The 20,143-nt window shown below is 41.4% G+C and overlaps 2 protein-coding genes across 7 annotated transcripts in view; one reads left to right on the forward strand and one right to left on the reverse strand.

Annotated features, from left to right (window-relative positions):
• magi2b (membrane associated guanylate kinase, WW and PDZ domain containing 2b) overlaps window positions 1-10,119 on the forward strand; it is a 125,779-nt gene extending 115,660 nt beyond the window's left edge. For 3 of the 6 annotated variants that reach the window (XM_072435666.1, XM_072435667.1, XM_072435668.1), the window contains exons 16-22: window positions 576-809; window positions 959-1,156; window positions 1,984-2,260; window positions 4,399-4,615; window positions 5,361-5,504; window positions 6,643-6,781; window positions 7,525-10,119. In XM_072435666.1, the coding sequence (XP_072291767.1) occupies window positions 576-809; window positions 959-1,156; window positions 1,984-2,260; window positions 4,399-4,615; window positions 5,361-5,504; window positions 6,643-6,781; window positions 7,525-8,129 (1,814 nt within the window). In that variant the 3' untranslated portion in view covers window positions 8,130-10,119. Of the gene's footprint in view, window positions 1-575; window positions 810-958; window positions 1,157-1,983; window positions 2,261-4,398; window positions 4,616-5,360; window positions 5,505-6,642; window positions 6,782-7,015; window positions 7,105-7,524 lie in introns of all 6 variants that reach the window. The other 3 variants (XM_072435670.1, XM_072435671.1, XM_072435669.1) reach the window with 2 other exon arrangements.
• Window positions 10,120-10,159: 40 nt separating this feature from the next.
• On the reverse strand, window positions 10,160-19,223 carry LOC140349365 (endoplasmic reticulum-Golgi intermediate compartment protein 2-like). The gene is made up of 13 exons (XM_072435672.1): window positions 18,871-19,223; window positions 16,528-16,636; window positions 16,403-16,449; window positions 15,853-15,920; window positions 15,730-15,770; window positions 15,528-15,629; window positions 15,350-15,442; window positions 15,206-15,261; window positions 14,362-14,460; window positions 14,188-14,285; window positions 12,571-12,733; window positions 11,484-11,563; window positions 10,160-10,916 (listed from the first exon to the last, which is right to left on the reverse strand). Exons 1-13 carry the CDS (start codon window positions 18,974-18,976, stop codon window positions 10,857-10,859), a joined length of 1,122 nt encoding a protein of 373 aa, XP_072291773.1. The 5' UTR covers window positions 18,977-19,223; the 3' UTR covers window positions 10,160-10,856.
• Window positions 19,224-20,143: the final 920 nt, after the last annotated feature.

The following is a 20,143-nucleotide window of genomic DNA, read 5'->3' on the forward strand; positions in this document are numbered from 1 at the left end:
GCGTCTAATAAATGCTGCAAACCTGGCAAGTCTCCAAAGAGGAGATTTGAGTCTGTGTTTGGCTGAAAACAGTCTGTGTTAAATCATGAGTCCCAGGGCGGTGTTGAAGTGAGGCTGTAGTGGTGTTCGACTCCAGTGATCATGTGATCTGTATTTATGTAAAAAAAGGGACAATGCATATTACGGTAAAACTAGAAAATGCAATAAATAACATAATATACCAGTAAATATGCAAGAATATAGCTAAAGCTCATTTCCGTCCTACATCCCCTGGACCAAGGCCACAAAACAAACTATATTTACAGTCTCATAAATACCATTAGTGCAAAAGTGATGGCACACATTATCTGTGCTGAATGTCTTTGGTTGTGTAGACAGTTTAATTTGCCTTTTCTAGATGGAACTATAAAGTCACCTGTGGAGCTTTTTTTTCTGTAAGTTTGCTCTGTTTTCCTAGTTTATTATGTTCTGTGGGGATTTTTTTTCCACAAAATGATCCAGTGATGATGAGTCTTTGTTTTGTATCTGAAGTTTGAAGTGCTAAACCGTTTCATTGGGTGCGTGCTCGTCCACAGGTGAGCCATGTCCAGTGAACGGCCGCAGCCCTGGCTCGGTCTCCACACAGCACAGCTCTCCTCGCAGTGATGCCCATGCAGCTGCTCACGCTGTGGGCATCCCCGCAGTCACCCCTGCCCCTGAGGGAGTGGCCCTGCAGACCAGTGATGTGGTCATCCACCGCAAAGAGAACGAAGGCTTTGGTTTTGTCATCATCAGCTCACTCAACCGACCAGAGAACGCTGCTGTTATCAGTGAGTCGGCCCCACCGCATCACACATGTTCAACAGAAGTGGAATGTGAAATATCCTAGTCCTGTGTCTAAATATGTCCTCTGTCAGACCATCATCACACACGTAGAGAACAGCAGAGTGAAGGTGTGACTTTACCTGTCCTGTTTTAGCGGTGCCTCACAAAATTGGCCGTATCATCGAGGGCAGCCCTGCGGACCGCTGTGGGAAGCTGAAGGTGGGCGACCGCATCCTGGCGGTGAACGGACAGTCCATCATTAGCATGCCCCACGCAGACATCGTGAAGCTCATCAAGGACGCAGGCCTCACTGTCACACTGCACATCATCCCAGAGGAGGGTAAGACCGCCGGTCAGTCTCAGCTTACTCTTATCTAAACTCAGTGCTGTCCACATGGTTTATGTCGTCATGTTTCTGTAGAATAAAACATTTTGGGTCATGTGAGTAAAGAAAGGATCACAATAGAGATGGTTCCTGGTTCGTTTCCTAGTGAATAGTTAGACTATTAGATACTGCAAAACTCAGTAACCTGGGATGCCTCTGTGTCCTGTAGATTTGTCACATTGTCGGGACTGAGATCTGTACGCAGTCACTTCCTAAAGTAAATAATAGAATGTTAGAACGATGACATGGTTTAAAGGAAAGATGTGGGTAAATATGGGTTTAGAATTAGGTTAGTTCTAATGATATACCTCCCGCTGAGGCCAAACGGCCCTGGAAGCCTGCCTGCTGTGTTAGACTGCTTTAATGACGTGAACAGTTGGATGGCGCACAACTTTCTGCAACTAAACACCTCAAAACCTGCTATCATTCTCATCAGTCCACCTAACTGCGTTGCTCTTATTCCGTTGTGCCGACTAATCAGACTGGCACAAAGTTATAAATGCTCTAGCTTAATTATTGTAACTACCTCCTCTCTAGACAGTAAATCCCTCTCGCAGTCTGCAGTCTTCAACACATCAGCCCGGTTTTAACTTTTCTCCTTGTGTGTTTCAGAATTGTTAATGTAATGTCGTCACAAAGCATAGAAACCTAGCACAATGTGTATGTGTCTGTGTGCCAATAAGTGGATGGTTCCTTGATTTTAATTTCATTTACATTTTTACGTCATGGCAATATACAACATTTTACTACAATTCACCCTTTAAATGCTTCCTCTTTTGCCTTTTCGCCTCCAGGATCTCAGTCTGGCCCCAGTTCGGAGAAGCAGAGCCCTATGACCCAGAAACACAGCCCGCAGACCCAGCCCAGTAGTGTAGCCCAAATGAGCCAAGCCGCGCTGCAGCCTGGTCAGCCGGTACCCCCGCCCAGTCACATCCCCCCTCAGCCGGGACAGGCCGTTCAGAGTGTCCCTGTGTCTATCCCCGCGGCCCCCGGGAACCAGTCTGTGCCCGCTGGGAGCCAGCAGAGCCCTGGCACACAGGCCGCGGCCCAGCTTTACCTCCACGACGGCAGGTAAGACACAGCCTCAGGACAGGGATGGAGCTCTGTGTTTCAGTCTAATTTACTGTTTTACTGTGGCCATGTTTCATCAGCCAAGTCGATCAAATACCAGTGTTCATTTTGACAAACAATTTTAATTTAGTTATGAGTGACAAAATGCCATGCTGATATAGTGAATTTTAATCTATGTAGTTCCTTCAAATTATGAGCAAAGTGTTTTCCCTTTTGGTTTCGGTGCCACTTTGTAATTAAGACCCCTTAATTAGCTTTGAAGCACGAACACTTAAAAGACACATATTATTCAGAATTCACTTTTTGAGCTTTCCACCATTGTTCCCTTATCATAAACATACCTGGAGTTATATTTAGCTTCATTCAGGCTTGTCTGATAAATCCTCTCCCTCTAAGCCTCAGATGTGTGACATCATAGGTGGAGCTCATCTATTTGCTTTCATGACAACTGCGTGCTACGTTAGCATGTCAGGGTAAATTAATCCCTCTGCAGGCAGTAGATGGAACTCTAACTCAATTCCTGACGTGGCAAATGCCTGACTACTATGGCGTCATGAGTGCTTTTTGTAAAGATTATTTCAGTTCTAAAACATGAAATGCCCAAGTAATGGTACTCAAGAGCATGTTCAGAGGCCAATAATACCAATAATGCATAATATATATGTTTTAATTCATAATTAAATTGACTAACAATGATTCAGGATTGGTAAATACTTAATTCATGGATTAGGGTATTAATAAAACTGTTACTTAGCCTGAATCCTTAACTAGCCCAACTATTGGTTCATTTTAGATTAAGTCTTTGTTCATGCTTTATTAAGGCAAATTAAAGTGTAGTTATTATAAAGAGGTGCCAGTCTTTTTGAATCCACTGAAATATCTGCATTGTTTTAACCATCACTGATGAACTCTTATTTAGTTTTTGTTTTGTTGATGAAACAACATGTTAGTTGACAAAATTAGCACTGGTATTTGGTTTATTTGAGTTGCAAAACCTTCTTGATATTCTGCTGAGTTCTCATTTCAATAAAAAAGCACAGACAAAGTTCAGAGACACTGATAGAGCTTTAGAGAAATTCCCAGGGCAAGTTCACTCTTACATGTGAATAATCATACTCTCCTTGGCCTTTTGATGCCCGCTCCTCTGTAGAAGGACTTCTCCTCGTCTCAGACTCTCAGACAGGAGCTTCCACTTCTGTTGCATAACACCACTTTGCTCCGTCAGTCTCAGTGAATAATTTAGTCAAAGGTCGCTCCTGATGCACAGATGAAGCTGGAGCTGCGTGTGGATGTGACCCGCACCAGACTAGAGCGTTCACACAATCAGAAATTTGACAGCAGAAATGAGGTTGTTTGTCAGAATACTTTAGCTCAGTTCTCAAATCTAGCCTACAGCACACTTTATAAGATGCTGCTGCTGCTTCTTTTTTCATACTCAGAAAATGTGTCACTGAATTAAAATGATGTTCTTTTAATTGTAATGTGGCCAAATAAACTCAATGCAGCCAAAAGACATGATCCATCCCAGTTTGGATTGAGTTTAGTGTCAGCTGAAACATTTGTGTCACTAATTCAATGTACACTTTATTGAATACAGTACATGATACATTGTACCCACCTCAAGTATATACCATTACAAGTATAAGTACAATACACACAGTATACCAATATGTTATTCGACCAGTCAAACAATTATTTCTATTGTACATTGAGACTTTTAATACATTTTTAACCACATAAAGGTTGAAATATGGTCACTGAAGGTGTCTAGGCAGAAAATATTTACGAATAAAAATGTGAATATTTGAATAATAATTACTATACGACATCATTATAACTTCCCTTATTTGATGTCACGTTTCGATATAAACAGACATCACTTTGACATTAATAAACATCGCATCTTGACATTTACAGACATTTTTTCACATTAACAAGTTAAATGTATTGACACATATTAATATTGTCAGACTGGAATGGCTTTGAGTGCAGTAACTATCAATAAGTGAAATATGTTGGGACATAAAACTATACCACTCCACAAGGGTACAAACACTCTTTCTCTTCTTTCTTTAGCATATCCAAGACAAAGATGTAGAGAGCAGTGCGCACTATAATACTGTATTCTTCACTCCCAGGTCAGAGGTTAAGGCCAGGCAGGATGTGAAACCTGACTTCCGCCATGCGCCCTTCACTGATTACAGGCAGCCCCCAGTGGACTACCGCCACCCCCCGGTCACCGACTACCGCCAACCCCCCACTCTGGACTACAGGCACCCTCCAGGCCTGCTGGACTTCAGAGGCCACCCCACAGCGGCGCAGTTCCCCCTGGGGATCCCGCCCGACTTCAGACAGGTAATGTGCAGTTAGACGCAGGGATGATCGTGTTAAAGGGGACGTATCATGAGCTTATGACCTGGTTACAGCAGTGTTTCCTTATGATTAGTTTACTCAAAGTTGTGTTTTTATTCATTCACGCCTGTAGCTGAGGCTCAAGTGCTCAGAAAAGTCCTGTTTTTACCTACCCCCTATCCCCGCCCACATCCCTTAGTTGCAAGTTGTTAAAATGAAGGCCCAGAGTGACACATGCAGAGTTCTAAAAGGTTACGTTAGAGATGGACAGCATATCAAATGTAAATAATATTGTGAATGTTATTTTGAAGTCACAAAAGCTGATGTGTGTATGTTGTAAACTTTGTATTTCTGCATTTTTGTTATATATTTTACAGGCATTTCAGTTAAACCTCAACTAATATGTTTAAAGACACGTTTTAATACATTTCTGTGCATTTAATATTCATCGGGTTACTGAGATTTTAATTTCTGTCAATATAATCTACCCATAAGTTATGTAGCCACTTTTCAAACATAAAAACATGTGAATAAAAATCTGCTGTTTGACACGGTGATATGCCACTATGAAGAGACGGGGCTTAACCGTTCTGCAGGAATCAATATTACGATTTACAGTGAACAAAGTGTAAAAGGATGTACACATTTAGGTTCCTGATCCTAAAATGCCGTGTTTGGTGGGTTCGACAGCCGCACAGACATTATCTTCACTCTGGACGTGACTAAATGCTGTGGTCTGTGCTTCCAGGACTATGACTACTTCACAGTGGAGTTGGAAAAAAGCTCCAAAGGTTTCGGCTTCAGTATTCGAGGGGGGAGAGAGTACAAGATGGACCTGTTTGTGTTACGCCTGGCAGAAGATGGCCCTGCTATACGCAATGGCAGGATGAGGGTAAGAGGGCAGGGAGGGTCGCACCAGAAGACACAAGCATTTCAAATATCACTGTAAAAGTCAGTGAAATGACACAAAGAAAACTGTCGGGATCGATGGAAACTGAATAATTTGCATTTACCAAGTGATCATTTTTGTCACCCTATCACAATAGATATTGAGATGTCCAGACAAACAGGTAATTTCAATCATTATGAGACACAATGTTATTTATGCTCCATCTTCAGTATTAAGTCTTGCTTTGCAATACTGTTTGAAATGTATCAGACCCAAACCATTTAATAAAACGTCCAAAGAGCTCTGGAGTTAAGCATTTTTAATCACAAAAAAACAAAATAAATGATTGGTTCATGTGGCTATTTTTTAAGCTTAAGAAGTAAAGCGCCCTGTCCAAACTAAAGCTAGAATATACATCATGTCATTCACACTCAGTTATAAATGTTTGTGTAATCTCTCGGGCAAAAGGAGTTCACTTCAGTCACCTGGACAAAAGCGTTTCCACTCATCCAAGTTACTTCTTCAGTTCTGAATCGCCAGCATGTTTGAAAAGCTTTGGAAGAATCATGAGTCCCTTTGAAGTTTTTTGCCAAATCCTTTTGAATCGTGGTCTTTTATTCCTGCAGATGTCAGACTAAACAGACTATACAGTAAAAATGCTTGTGCTTTATCTCCATCACCTGCACTTTGCTTTAATGTGAAATATCATTCAACTGTCTCGCACTGTTGACGCTTTATCTCTGCTGTTATTGATGCACCAACCAACGTCTTATATAAGCTATATGCAAAGTCTGTTTCAGCTAAAACATGTATTTTCAGTTTTTATTCAATGTAACTTATAGGGTTACTTCCTTTGTAGTCTGTTATTGCAGCAGAGTGGGGCAACATAAGACAGACTGACCTTCCCTGAGTCACACACACAACTCGTGCAGAATCAAAAATGGAGAATTAGGAGCTGCAGCATAAACCAAGCTCTAGTCTCAAGTGGACACTGCTCTTTTTGCCCTCTTAAACTTGTGCTCAACCGAACAAGTGTTCCTGAACGCGTCATGTAATCGCCTCTTAAGTCCCTGGGAAACATGCGGAGCAGCAGCAGAGGGTAAAGCAGATCAAGCTTGTCTCATCGGTGTGTGTTTTACAGGTTGGAGATCAGATCATTGAGATAAACGGAGACAGCACACGGGACATGACCCACGCCCGCGCCATCGAGCTGATCAAGGCGGGGGGCCGCAGGGTGCGCCTGCTGCTGAAGAGGGGGACAGGACAGGTGCCGGATTATGGTGGGTTTGGACTGGCTAATGAAGGAAATCTGCAGTCCTCCTTTATTAACACTTTCATCATCTCTATTTACAGTAACATAATAGATTTGTACATAGTACGTCGCTACTTACTAACAATTATTTCTGTGCAAGATGAATGTTTGTAATAATACTGCTAATCTTCGTCCCTGTGTATTAGCCCTGCTGTGTTGTTTCTAATGACGGTGTAGTCTTTACTTGTATTACTTCCCTCAGGATTGGTACCTTCCAACCTCTCCATGTGCATGAAAGGTGACACACTAAGCTCCCCATATTTCTTCCTAATGGGCCACTCTAAAGACACGGTTCGTGGATACTGCCTGTCTGTCTTTAATTCTGGATTCATCTCTTTACACTGCTGTTTGCATGAGCGTTTTGTCTTTGCATTCAGGGGTTTTAGTGTTGATACACACTGCATGTCTGCACCACTGCACAGCCATTTAAAGGAAGTTCTGAAGTACTGCTGATACACATGTACTCTCTGTTATTATGTTATTATGTGTATTACATATGTACTGCTAGTAAGTGTACTACGTATATGTGCACTGTGCACATGTACTGTTAGTATATGTACTATGTGTACACACATTCTCACACTGCACATAAATGTTGGCTAAGTTGTTTGGATGCTGGAGTTAGTCTTGAGCGGTGACGTGGTGGAGCATGAGCATGCCTCATATCAGTGCGGTGCGTCTCTGTTACTCAGACTGTGCTTTGTCCCACAGACTGTGGCGGCCCCTGGACTGCCCTTTCTTCAGCCCACTCTGCCCTGCAGGAAGTGACCCTGGAACTGCAGCCCACTCCCCTGCTCTCATCCATTACAGCCCCGGAGTCCCCTCCTCAGTTCCCTCTAGAGGCCACAGTGTACATGGCAGACAAAGGTCTACAGCCTGCAGAGCACAGCTCCAGCAGGGGGCCCTCAGGTGGCAGGTCCACCCAGCAGAAGAGTGTGATCAGGGGCCAGTGTGGAGAGGCAGACGGGCCTCGCTTGCTGCCTGCTAAAGCCATCCTTGGCTCCAGTGACAGAAGGCAAAGGGACACTTGCTCCCCCTGCTGTGAGAGGAAGGCTCTGCACGCTCAGACCGCCAGCACCGTGTGGCCCTGGGACTCCTACGTGAGTGTGAATGGTGTGTCTGTGGGCAGTGCAGACGGGAGCCTCCAGGAGAGGCTGCTGTCCAGAGCCTGTCCCAGAGAAGAGGAGCGTTCTGGGGCATACAAAGCTGTGGAGGAGCCTCCTGCTCGGGGCACTGCTGCCTCCCCCAGGCCCTGGGGTGTCCCAGACAAACTGCCTGGGACACTGCGCTCCTGGACATCCACTGTCAGCAGGTAGAAAGGATCCAACTGGCTTGGACTGGACACAGTGTCTGCTCCTGCTCACTATGGGGTGTTTCAGAGAAGCTTCTCTCCTGTTCCTGTTTATGTCGTCATCTTCCTCTCATTTCCAGTCTTTTTACACAAGAGGATTATTACACCCACAACCTTAAAACAGAACATCCACAGCTATTGTACCCTAGAGTATACAACCAAATGCAGACTATAGAAGCAGAGTTTATGTTCACTAGAGCATTTTAAATGGACACATGTACACTTGTACCTTTAATGGGTGTGTCCTCACGAGGATCACATTTATCAAACTGAAGAGACTATTTGTCTGCAGAAATTACTTTGGGCTCATTTCCTCTGTGCAGCAAAGACACTGAACAAGTCATTTGAGAAAGAACCAGCGATACATCCTGAAATGTGACCAATGGGAGTCATAGACGTATGTTAGCAGTGTCATGCCAACCAATAAAACATATACTGTAAATGTAAAGTTGTGAAAATATGTACATTTGAAAATATAGGGGCGTTGTTGTAGATAAAAAAGAGGAGCAAACTCACCGGGACAGTAATGTAGTACTATTACTGTCATGGCCTCGTCTATAACTACATATCAAAACTGTGCAAGTCACCAAACCCAGTGCATGAGTATACAGCACTATGTTAGACAGGGACGCGCGTCTTTAGCCCTAGACTTTAGGCAGGACGTCCTCCCCAGTCCATCTAACGTGAGACTAACTTGAGTTCTGTCTGTGGGACGTCTGGGAGACAAACAGACGGCTTAGTAAGCTCCATGATGTTCCTCTGAGTTTCATATCACCTTGGAGTCATTGTGCAGAACCGTGTTGTATTTATTTTTGCTTGACAAACTTTGGTCTGCTCTGTGTTCCCATTTCTGCGTATGCCTTTTACTGTGCTAAGTGTACCACACCACTGTGGGAGAGGGGCGTGGGAGTGGGGACAAGGAGGAGGACGCTTCTGGGCTGGGCCAGAGTGCCTTACTCAAACGAATGCACGCCTGTTCAGTTGTGGCTTGTTTTTGGAACTCAATGCAAATGTTAGTGATGGTGCACGCATATCAGCAAACTCTGGAACCAATCCAAGTGAGACATACGCAGTACAGACAGTAAACCTGATGCTCTCCACTGTCCCGAGCCTGCCCTGGTCCCACAAGTCAAAGGGGATCAAATGTAGCCCGTGAGAGTTAGGGGAGCAGTGTGCATTCCTCTAACTTCAGACCCACTGTCTTTTCTGCAATCCCATTCCACTCACACCGCTGCAGACGGCTTCATCTCCTGCAAATATGATTTCAGATCCAGTGCCAATCATCTGAAAATATATTTTGCCTGCCCAACAGTTGAAGCATGAACTGAGCTCTCCGAGATGAAGGCGCCGCTATCTCCATCAATAACCTCACAATAACATTTGCTTTTATTCAAATAGAAAAATAGAGCTTTTAAGTATTCAAGGTTGAGACATAAAAGTAAAAAAAACAATTGCTGTGACTTCATACATTGGGATTGACACTTTTATGGTATCCCAGTGATGTTTTTGAGTTTCAGAGTTCAGTCAGTTTAACCCCCAAGAGCCCGGCGCGGCGCAAAGGCTGTGTTTTTATTGTTGAGAAAAGGTGAAAGTCTTGTGTCATCCGGCCCTGTCTCTGTCCAGGACGCCCCCCCTTTGCCTGCTGTGAGTGATTTTGTACCCGGAAAAGAAAAACTGCTTTATTTGAACTTGTTAAAAGAACGGCGCGTTCATAAACCCCCCATTGAGATCAAGTATAACTGTGTAGTGCTAACTGTGTACTATTCACCTTGTACAGATGTATTCCTACAAATATGGTTTACTGTATCATTGATACTGTAGTTTCAAAGACGTGAACAACTATTTTTATGAAATGCGACAGTACTGATATATTACATTTTGCTAAAAAACAAAAAACTTGTTTACTGAAAGATATTCTGAAATTCTGTCAATAAACTCTTGACATGGTGTAGATATTCTTTGTAATTGTCTGCTTTGTTTGTATTCAGCCAAACACAGTGTAAACTCATTTTATTCAATCATCTGCCTTCATTTACTGAGAAATCACATTCACACATGAAAATAGAGGTGGGCAATATGTCGAAATATAGACAATATGAGAATGTTGTTTTGAACATATGCAACGTGTGAATATTGAGTATTTCATTTTAGTAAAAAAGGAATGGTACAAAAAGAGCTAATTAAAAATACAATCAAAAACAAGTGATGTTCTAAACTTGGCCCTCAGAGGCAACTGTTGTTGTGATTTTGGGCCTTACAAAAATAAATTGATTTGATTTGATTTGATTTGATTTGATTAAACTTCCAAATACGGGTGATATTTCTGCACTTTAGAGATTCGTTTTACTGACGTTTCACATTTGTCTGATAATTAAACCTCAACGAATACATTTAAAGACATTTTAACACATTTTGTCGATATCGCCCACCTCTACATTAAATATTGTTTCATCGCCCTCAACGCGCCGGTGGCTCAGATGTAGAGCACTCGTCACTACAAGTCTGGAGGTTGATCCCGGCTCTGACACTGTTGTGTTCTCCTTGGGCAAGACACTTGGCACCAGTTCTCCAGTGTGTGGGTGGAGCACATGAATAATCTGAATTTGTTAACATTGTTTATTTCATAGTGTTCCCGGGGGTCTTTAGATCGAGGCCACGATCTCAGAACAGCAGCCGGAGCGAGAAGACTCCATTAATGTTCATCGTGGTTCTCCATCAGAGGTGAAGTCGGACTGTTTTCCAGAGACTTCTCCTGAGCAAAGAAGAAGAAAGACAAAACCTTTAGATATTTCATGCAAAAACAAAGGTACTATAACTCTTATGCAGTAACCTAAATATGTACTGAAGTAAGAACAGCGTTACCTCAAAATAATATTACACACATTCATTTTCTACTGCGTGTTCCATTTTGGGGTCGCGGAGAGGGTCACGCACAGAGTAGTAGGAGTTTAACTGTATTTGGAGTAACTAGTACTGAGTAACCGCCATTTAGATGTAAAAAGTATTTAAAATATTGAGTTAATGTAATTGGACTGACTAAACATATAATAATGCACAGAAACATGTCATATCTGAAGGTGTAAGAGTTGGAACCATTTTTCACTGTAGAATGACTCACACTGGAAGAGTAACGCAAGAGTACGGTTACTTCTACAAAATATTACTCAAGGAGGAGTAAAAGTAGGGTGAAAAACTACTCTGAATCGTACAGTTTCTTCAAAAAGTAGTGAATGTAACAGAGTACTACACACCTCTGCTTGTGTTACACTGATGCCAAAGCGTCAGTGGTGTAAAGTAACAAAACGTGTCCTCCACTTACTTTCATATTTCGGTAAATTCCCATCTGGAACCGGCAGCAAATGATATCGACCAGAAAGCCCACCATGCCGTGCAGCATGCCTGAAAGTAACACGGACATCTCGTTACATTCCATTAAACACACTCAGATTTGTGTCATGTGGGCGAGGTGTGTTGCCCTGGGAAACAATGACAGCACGCGGCCTTCCTCTGGTCCACAATGCTGCCTTTGTGAGCCGTGGAAATTATGCTGATTGCACATGAATCAAGCTGGAATTTCAACTGCAAAACTGACAAATCATTTGATACAAGAGCTGCTAAGATGCGATGACCTTTGACCTCTCATCATGACAAACAGCAGGTTTAAGATAAGATAAGATAATCCTTTATTGTCCCACATGGGGAAATTCCATTGATGCAACGCAGGTAGATACAGAGATAGATACAGAAGAAAAGAACAAATAACTTATAGGAAATTTGAAAAACACTCTCAGTAGAAGATCTCTTATAAAAATCTTAGGATGTCCGCCGGGATAACGTGACGATCTCCGGGTAAGACGACTGTTCTCCGCAGTTTCATGAGTTCCTCCTTTGTGTAAACGCGGTACGGCGCCGGCCGGGGGTTGTTACCCATTAGCGGGTTGTTTTAAAGCATTGATTATAATGCATACTTGGTTATTTGTCAAGGATGTATTCACCATGTTTCATTTTACTACAAATCGTTTTTGTCCCCGTCTTTCCCATTGCACATGAAGGCAGCATTAACATTAACTCCACTGTCGCTCCATGTCAATAATGAACCAATTACTGTTGGTAACACCTTTGGTATTAACATTTGAAAACGTAATGGTAATCGGAGAGCACACACAGCCCTGTCTCGTATACTACAGAGCGAAGAGCACAGCAGAGCCAAGAACATCGCTCCAACACCTTTGAGCGAGACCTAACACCTAAATATAAACGGTGCCAAAATAACAAATCATACTTACACAACATGAATAACATTTCTACAATACAATGATCCTCGTCACGACATCAAAAATAAAGTTTACTGTGAAATTGGAATATTATTAAATGCTTAGAGGGGGAAAAAAGCTCGGAACCAGAACCTGTTGTGGAGAAAATGCCCCCGACGATGCCGCAGAGTCGGACGAGGAACTGCCACAGGGGCATGTGCTGCTCCGTGACCCGGATCATGAGAGAGCTGATGTCATACTTCATGAAGATCCCCGACACGCCGTGACTGCCCGCTGCATGGTTTATCACCCGCTCCTGTGGACCAACAGACTGAGTACATACAGTATGCAGTACACAGGCATTTGGAAATATCTACAGTAACATCAGAAACTTTATGACCCCAATGACAAAAATGAGTCCGTCTGTAACAATATTCAGTGCATCATGAATGAGCTCAAATGTGTCTTATTGAGGTTCAAGAATCGCACAGAACATGAATGTGAAAATATCACTTAAACTGTTGTTCGGTGTCTTTTTGAGGCGATTTATTATTATTAGTTTTAATTGTAGACAAAATACTTGATATTCTAACTTTGCATAGCTCCAAAACAACAATTGCAACATTCAATTTATTTTCTAACTCTAACCAAGACTTACTAACTTTTAGTTTGGGGAACTATCATGAATTGAGCAGATGTTTATGTCTATGTCTTTATTATTATTAAAACAGTAGACAGTTAAAAACAATGAATTAAAATAAATGCACATTTAAACTAAACCAATTGTCCCATTTAGTCCAGAGTCTTTCAAATTTGTCCATTTTCAAATCAATTCCAAATGTAATTTTTGTCCAACACAAAGTCGCTCCGGTCCTTGATTATTAACAATATTTCTAGCCATAAAACTGTAATTAGTCACATTGAAATTCACAGGAGTGACTGAGTACAGCGCCTCGAGTACAGCGCCCCGAGTACAGCGCCCCGAGTACAGCGCCCCGAGTACAGCGCCCCGAGTACAGCGCCCCGAGTACAGCGCCCCGAGTACAGCGCCCCGAGTACAGCGCCCCGAGTACAGCGCCCCGAGTACAGCGCCCCGAGTACAGCGCCCTGAGTACAGCGCCCCGAGTACAGCGCCCTGAGTACAGCGCCCCGAGTACAGCGCCCTGAGTACAGATCGTCCCAGTCCACAGTCTCTGCTTCCGAGGCCCAGATACAGCTCGTGAGGTTCTGGTTTTTATCATTTTATTGCTTTTATTTAATGCTATTTTATGGTTTTGCTCTTTTGAATTTACCATTTTTATCTTTTAAAGTCAATTGAACTGAGCTAGTCTTCTTCTTCTGATTCTGAAACTGTTTGTTTGTAAAATGTGCTCAAGATTGGCCAGGGTTCAGAGATTATGCACATTGCAGTACAAAACAACTTAATTCAGATTTAAACTGTTTAATTCATCATATTTTGTATTAAAAATCTAAAAAATGTTAATTGTGTACACATTTTCAATACATGTTCCACCACTTTTGAATGACTGAATGAGCCTGTTGTACTTGCATGGTACAGATGATAAATATGAACCCACTGTGAAACCATTTGATGAAGAAAGGTTTTTTGGTTACATTCATCCCCCTGGAGACAATGAATAACTCCCTTTTGTCCCTGAAAACTGCTCTGAAATGTTCTTTGTCCGTTTACTGTTCCTCCACGGCAAACACCTGTGATATCTTTACAGCGGAGCACGTTTTCAGCATGACTCTGAGCGCTCTGTCACTCACCCGCTCTGTGACGGAGTACTGATGAGTGTCCGCCCTGATCTTGTAGGTGTTGAGTTGTGTAGGCACGATGGTGATGAAATACTGAAACATGTGATTGGCTGAGGAAGAGTTTGAAACCATGAAACAAAGTGAAGGACGGCAGCAAAAACAACAGCTTTACTTTGTGATACTTACATTCAGGGGAGACTTTTTCAGTGCCGTCGAGAGTACTTATGATCCCCGGAATCATCTCTCCAAAAGACAAGTGGTTGATGCGATGGGAAAAATTGAAAGCTGGAGTAAAACAGTAAGAAAATCAGTATCAGTATCAGTATCAGTGTGCAATTTCACAGGCAAAAAGAAGACATGACTTTTTTTTTCTTTTTTTTTTGAAATGTTAATGATTTCAGGTCTTCATAGCAAAAAGTAAGCAACAATTTAGAATTTCCAGTGTAGAAATAGTATTTTCCATTCTAAATATGGTACAAGTCTCACAAAAAGTATAGTTTGTGGTGAATTGTGAAAGCGATTGTGGGGCCGACATTTCTGCTCATATTTGTCCAGTAAAACCTTCATTCAAAATGCTTACTGGTCTGTTATAATCAGTTTAAATGAAGAAATAATACAAAAATGCAAGAGTAAATGTGTTTAAACCAGGCTCTGTTATCACCCACATGCATCTGAGTGCTTTTCAGTGCCAAAACCACCTGGATTTTTCATATTTTGTGATTTTCTGAGGCCAATTCCAATTTCTCCATTGAAATCACATAATATTCCACTTCACTGTTGCTTCACTCTTCACTGTTATCCACAAACCTTATCATGACTTGTCATTTTATTCTCACGTCTTACAGTCTTTTCAACAATCACGTCTTTGGAGTTAAGCCAGTGTTAAAAAAAAGTATATTTTTCCTGATAAAGATGTTTTAGTTGCACAGTGATATGTCCCATAAACCAGGTCAACAAATCTGACCCTTAAACAGTGAATTCCACCATAAAATGAGACCGTTTACACAAAAAACAGACAAATGCCACTTACAGTCATGACTAACTAAAGCTGCCAGATGGGCGTGGCCTCTTGGGTGTGGGATGGACCTTTAAAGGAAAACAAAACAAAAACATATATTTCAATTTCCAGAGACAATCGAAGTCAATTAAAAAGATCTCCCATGATGCCACTCACTTGCCAACAGTAATGTGGAAGTTCCCTGCTACTTTGTTCACGTAGAGATGCCCGTGAATCCTGCAGGCGTTCAGAGGAGCCAAGCCGCCGTCGCTGCGGAGGAAAAGCAACCGGAACGTCAGATGTATGTGAACGTTTAAAACCCCGACATCAGGAAACATGAGGAACGCGTTAATACTTCTTGATTGGAGAGGGCGGGGCGATCTTTATGGCCGACTTGAAGAGCACGTCCTGAAGAGAGTGCTCGACTCTGAGGCGCTCCTGGATGTGCCAAAGGGTCCTGGAAACAAGACAAAAACACATTTTAAAAAGACTCGTGTTTGCTTTTCCAACACGGAGGAACAAAGTGTTAAAGTCAATGCCGGACTGTGTGTTCTTACAACTGCCATATTCTTTGCTGAGGCGAGAGCTCGAAATTTACCTGAAGAAAAAGACGACATTGTTTGAGAAAGAAGAAGTTCAAGTTGTTGTTTGTTTTATGGGATAAATGGAGTCGCTCTCACCGGCTCGTACTCCAAACCGTCTGAAGCGACCATGGTTTCTGCCAGATCCAGGACGTCTGCGCCGATGTCTGCATTTAGAAAAGTGAGAAAAAGGAACAAAAAAAGGAGTGCAATTGTTGTTATTTGTTGTTGTTGCGTGTGGACAAGTCTGCATCGTGCATCGTCCCTGTTTTAAAGGAGACGTGTGGTGTTGTTTTTCAGGTTGAACTACAACATAAACAGATCATACTTTTACATTTTGTTCATTGTAAACGGCAATATTGATCTGAAACGGTTTAGTAACAGAAAGAGGTGCATTTCACTTTCTGTTCAAAAATGTAGATGTGCCGCAATGTTATTTCCTGTATTATTTATTATCAGGTTATACTGTTATATGGTATATGTTCTGTCTTTTAGAAGTTTATAGTTTAAAAAAAAAAAAATTGTCTTCATTTTTTTTAATTATCACAACTAAGTATATGGATGTGGGCAATACAGGATTTATTCACTCAAACCTGCAGGAATCAATCAAAATACAACTTTGAGGAAACTCTGTTGTTTAATGACTTACACTGACACTTCATGGCAACTGTGATGTCAACGTTGATCCTCAATTTACTGTCAACATATAATATCAGAAATGCAGTTAGAACATCTTATATTTTACAATAAACAAACAGTAAAAATAGAATTCACCTGGAGAAATCTTTGTCCACTTCATATTCGTACTTCATCCAGGTGTCTCTGTACACGAAGAACTCCAGGAAGGCCAGGATTGCCATGAAAGTAAACGCTATTAAAGACACTAGAGAGAGAAAAGAGAGACTTTTATTCATCTCATTTATTCATGTCACAATTAGGGATGTCAAGATTATTAGGTTAATCGATAATCGTGATATTATAACCTTTATCCTTTATGCTTTATGCTTTAGACTTTATGCTTTAGACTTTATGCTTTAGACTTTATGCTTTAGACTTTATGCTTTAGACTTTATGCTTTAGACTTTATGCTTTAGACTTTATGCTTTAGACTTTATGCTTTAGACTTTATGCTTTAGACTTTATGCTTTAGACTTTATGCTTTAGACTTTATGCTTTAGACTTTATGCGACTTTATGCTTTAGACTTTATGCATTAGACTTTATGCATTAGACTTTATGCATTAGACTTTATGCTTTAGACTTTATGCTTTAGACTTTATGCTTTAGACTTTATGCTTTAGACTTTATGCTTTAGACTTTATGCTTTAGACTTTATGCTTTAGACTTTATGCGACTTTATGCTTTAGACTTTATGCATTAGACTTTATGCATTAGACTTTATGCATTAGACTTTATGCTTTAGACTTTATGCTTTAGACTTTATGCTTTAGACTTTATGCTTTAGACTTTATGCTTTAGACTTTATGCTTTAGAAAATGGGTCATGTCATGTATTCTAATGTTGTTTTAGGCCATGACATGTCACGGAATCAATATCTGTGTTGTTCTCCTGTGTGCAGATGGGATAAGAATATGAGGTCCTGATTATACTGAATATCTACTGTCCGGCGCCTCTTAATCATCAATTAATGCGTCAGGACCGGATTCGGTGTGGAAATGGTCTTTGATTAAACCTCTGAAGAGAGAGCTGGAACCGTCACAGACGTGATAGTCTGGTCTATCTCTTTTTGAGCTGATTTGGGTTGTGATTATGTTATGTTTGTTACCACCTATAAAAGGTGTACTTTGTAAATTGTAAAGGGAGTAGGAACAGAACGACCTTGTCTTAGGGAGAGTGAGGGTGTTTATCCACTGTGCACGTGAATAAACTTCCACCTTTTGAGAGAGACCGAGAGACTCTGTTTCTGCTTCAAGTTATTGCCTGGTTACTCTTTACTTGATCATTGTTTACAGGAAACTGCCGTAACATATCCTTTAGACTTTATCTTTTAGACTTTATATTTTAGACTTTATCCTTTAGACTTTATGCATTAGACTTATGCTTTAGAATTTATGCTTTAGACTTTATGCTTTAGACACCATTCTTCAGTTCTTCTTTTTTGGTGTTTCAAAGCCCACAGTTCAAAGCACAGTAACAATGTAACAATGTTACACAGTCTCAATAATCATGCTCAGACTCAAAGCAGAACTGAAAGGATCAGGATCATTGCTAAAGCTGCAGGGAGATTCCTTGGAACAAAGGAGCTTGATTGGGCAGATATAGAAAACAGGCTAAAGGCGCTAAATGGGAGTCGGAGTGATGGGGGTCTGCTTTTGGGGAGTCAGAGTGATCAGAGTGACGAGATGGGGGTGGGGGTGGTCTCCTGTCCTCGTCCAGTCTCGTAGACGCACGGCTACCAAGCAGCGACATCAGTGGAAATATTAAAGTCTATAGAATGAAGCCTAAAGAATAAAGCTGTACGGTGGAAGCACCGAACGTCAAAGAAGGAGAGGAAGATGAAGAAGAGTCTCCCTGGAATAAAGCCGGTTGTTGTCTGAAACAACAACAACTATTCTAGTCACAAAGACATATCATGACCTCATGGGCTTTGTAACACCAAAGCAATGGAAGGAGTACTTTTACGGACTACGACAGTCTGAGGACTACGACAAAGTCTGAGGAATAAAGTCTGGCGGTAATGCAACACTTGGATGCCAACCGCCATAAAACAACAACAACAACAACAACAACAACAACAACAACAACAACAACAACAACGAATAATCGTTAAATCCTGATGTTTTTTCCTCACAATAATTTTAACATCATAACGTCAAAATCGTGCTTTTTTTTAGGTTTTGCTGGACAAATACTTACAGATACCAGCCGCCAAGAAGAAGAAGACTTACAATAGTTTTCTACAGATGTATTGCATATTTAGAGTGAACCCTGAACAATAGTGACGTAAACTAAGTGACATTCACAGGTTCTGAGGGGCCGATGAGGAGAAATTAAGGCTAATTTTGTAAAAGAAAAACAATAATAATTCAGCTGTATTTTGAACATGAAACACAGAGATGTTACAGATGTGTTTACAGATGTGTTATTTGATGCTCACCTGTCCCGCCGCTGGCTGTCGACTCCACGTAACTGTCGGGGATTTTGGGAAAAGCGTCAAATTCCTTCACGAAGTTCAAGGCTTTCTTTTTGGTCAGTCTCCTCATTGTTTGTCCCTCATGAGCTCAGCCTTTATGTCTCCTACAGTTTGGACTCTTTTCTCAGTGATGTTCCGCCTCGTGCTCAGTCTGGCCTTTCTGACAGTGACAGCTAATGACGCGCACAAATGTCACTTTGTCTGTTCTGCTTCGACATAAAAAGCTCCAAATGTTGTGATCGCAGGACAAATGTCTTCATGAGTGAGACAAACCTAAAAGATCCATGAGCCAAACGCAGCGACGTGTCCGGCAACAGCACCTTTGACCCTCAGGCGCGAGACAGAAGCGCGCTGTTTCTGACACAGCGCCCTCTGGTGGTTGGGAGTGTACACTGCATCTGCATCACTACCTACAGCAGACCTGGGCATTTGTGGCCCCAGGGGCTGATGTGGCCCTCGGCATGTTTTAATCCGGCCCCTAGAAAGATTTTAGTTTCTATTTTTTAACTGTCTGTAACATCTGTCTGCACTTGTAACCTTAATACAGAGTACATGAAATAAATTAAATAATAGATTAAATAGTCTATATTTGACAGAAAAGTGATATTTTATTTGATATTTAATTATTTTATTTTTTTTCACACCAATGATCGCGGGCCGGCCCTCCGCAACTTACCTGGATTTGAATATGGCCCTCAGAGGAAAATAATTGCCCACCCCTGACCTACAGTATGTTATTCAGTCCTATAGCTTTACAGTTCTGTGGGAATTTAAAATAGACATCTTTTTAGTATTGGAAACATGTTAAATTGATCTAAAACGGTTTAGTAATAGAAATGGGACCCTTCCTAAACATGCAGAAGTGATAAGCCCCGTGCTTTTAAAGTTTAAGTTCACATTATCTTTTACTTGGTAAAGGCTACACAGCATTCCTGGACCTAAAGTGTATAACTTACCGTCTATTATCTATATATATATTTTTTTATTAAATGCAACTATAGGTATGTGGGTGGGCACATTTCCAGAGCACTCAAGCCTTAGTTGTAGTACAATATAGGATTACTCAAACATGCAGGAATCCATCAAAACACAACTCAGAGAAAACTAATGACAAAGGAATGCTGTTATATTATTGTTAAATAGCTCATAAAAGTTTATTTGGCAGAATACGTCCCCTTTAGGTTTAATTCATATTTGTTCAGTTCTGCTCTCTGTATTGATTCTGGAGTAATATTAC

The sequence above is a fragment of the Eucyclogobius newberryi genome, unplaced genomic scaffold (genome assembly GCF_026437365.1).
Source record: "Eucyclogobius newberryi isolate DKJ021-1_F unplaced genomic scaffold, fEucNew1.0.hap1 SCAF_7, whole genome shotgun sequence".
Taxonomy (NCBI): domain Eukaryota; kingdom Metazoa; phylum Chordata; class Actinopteri; order Gobiiformes; family Gobiidae; genus Eucyclogobius; species Eucyclogobius newberryi.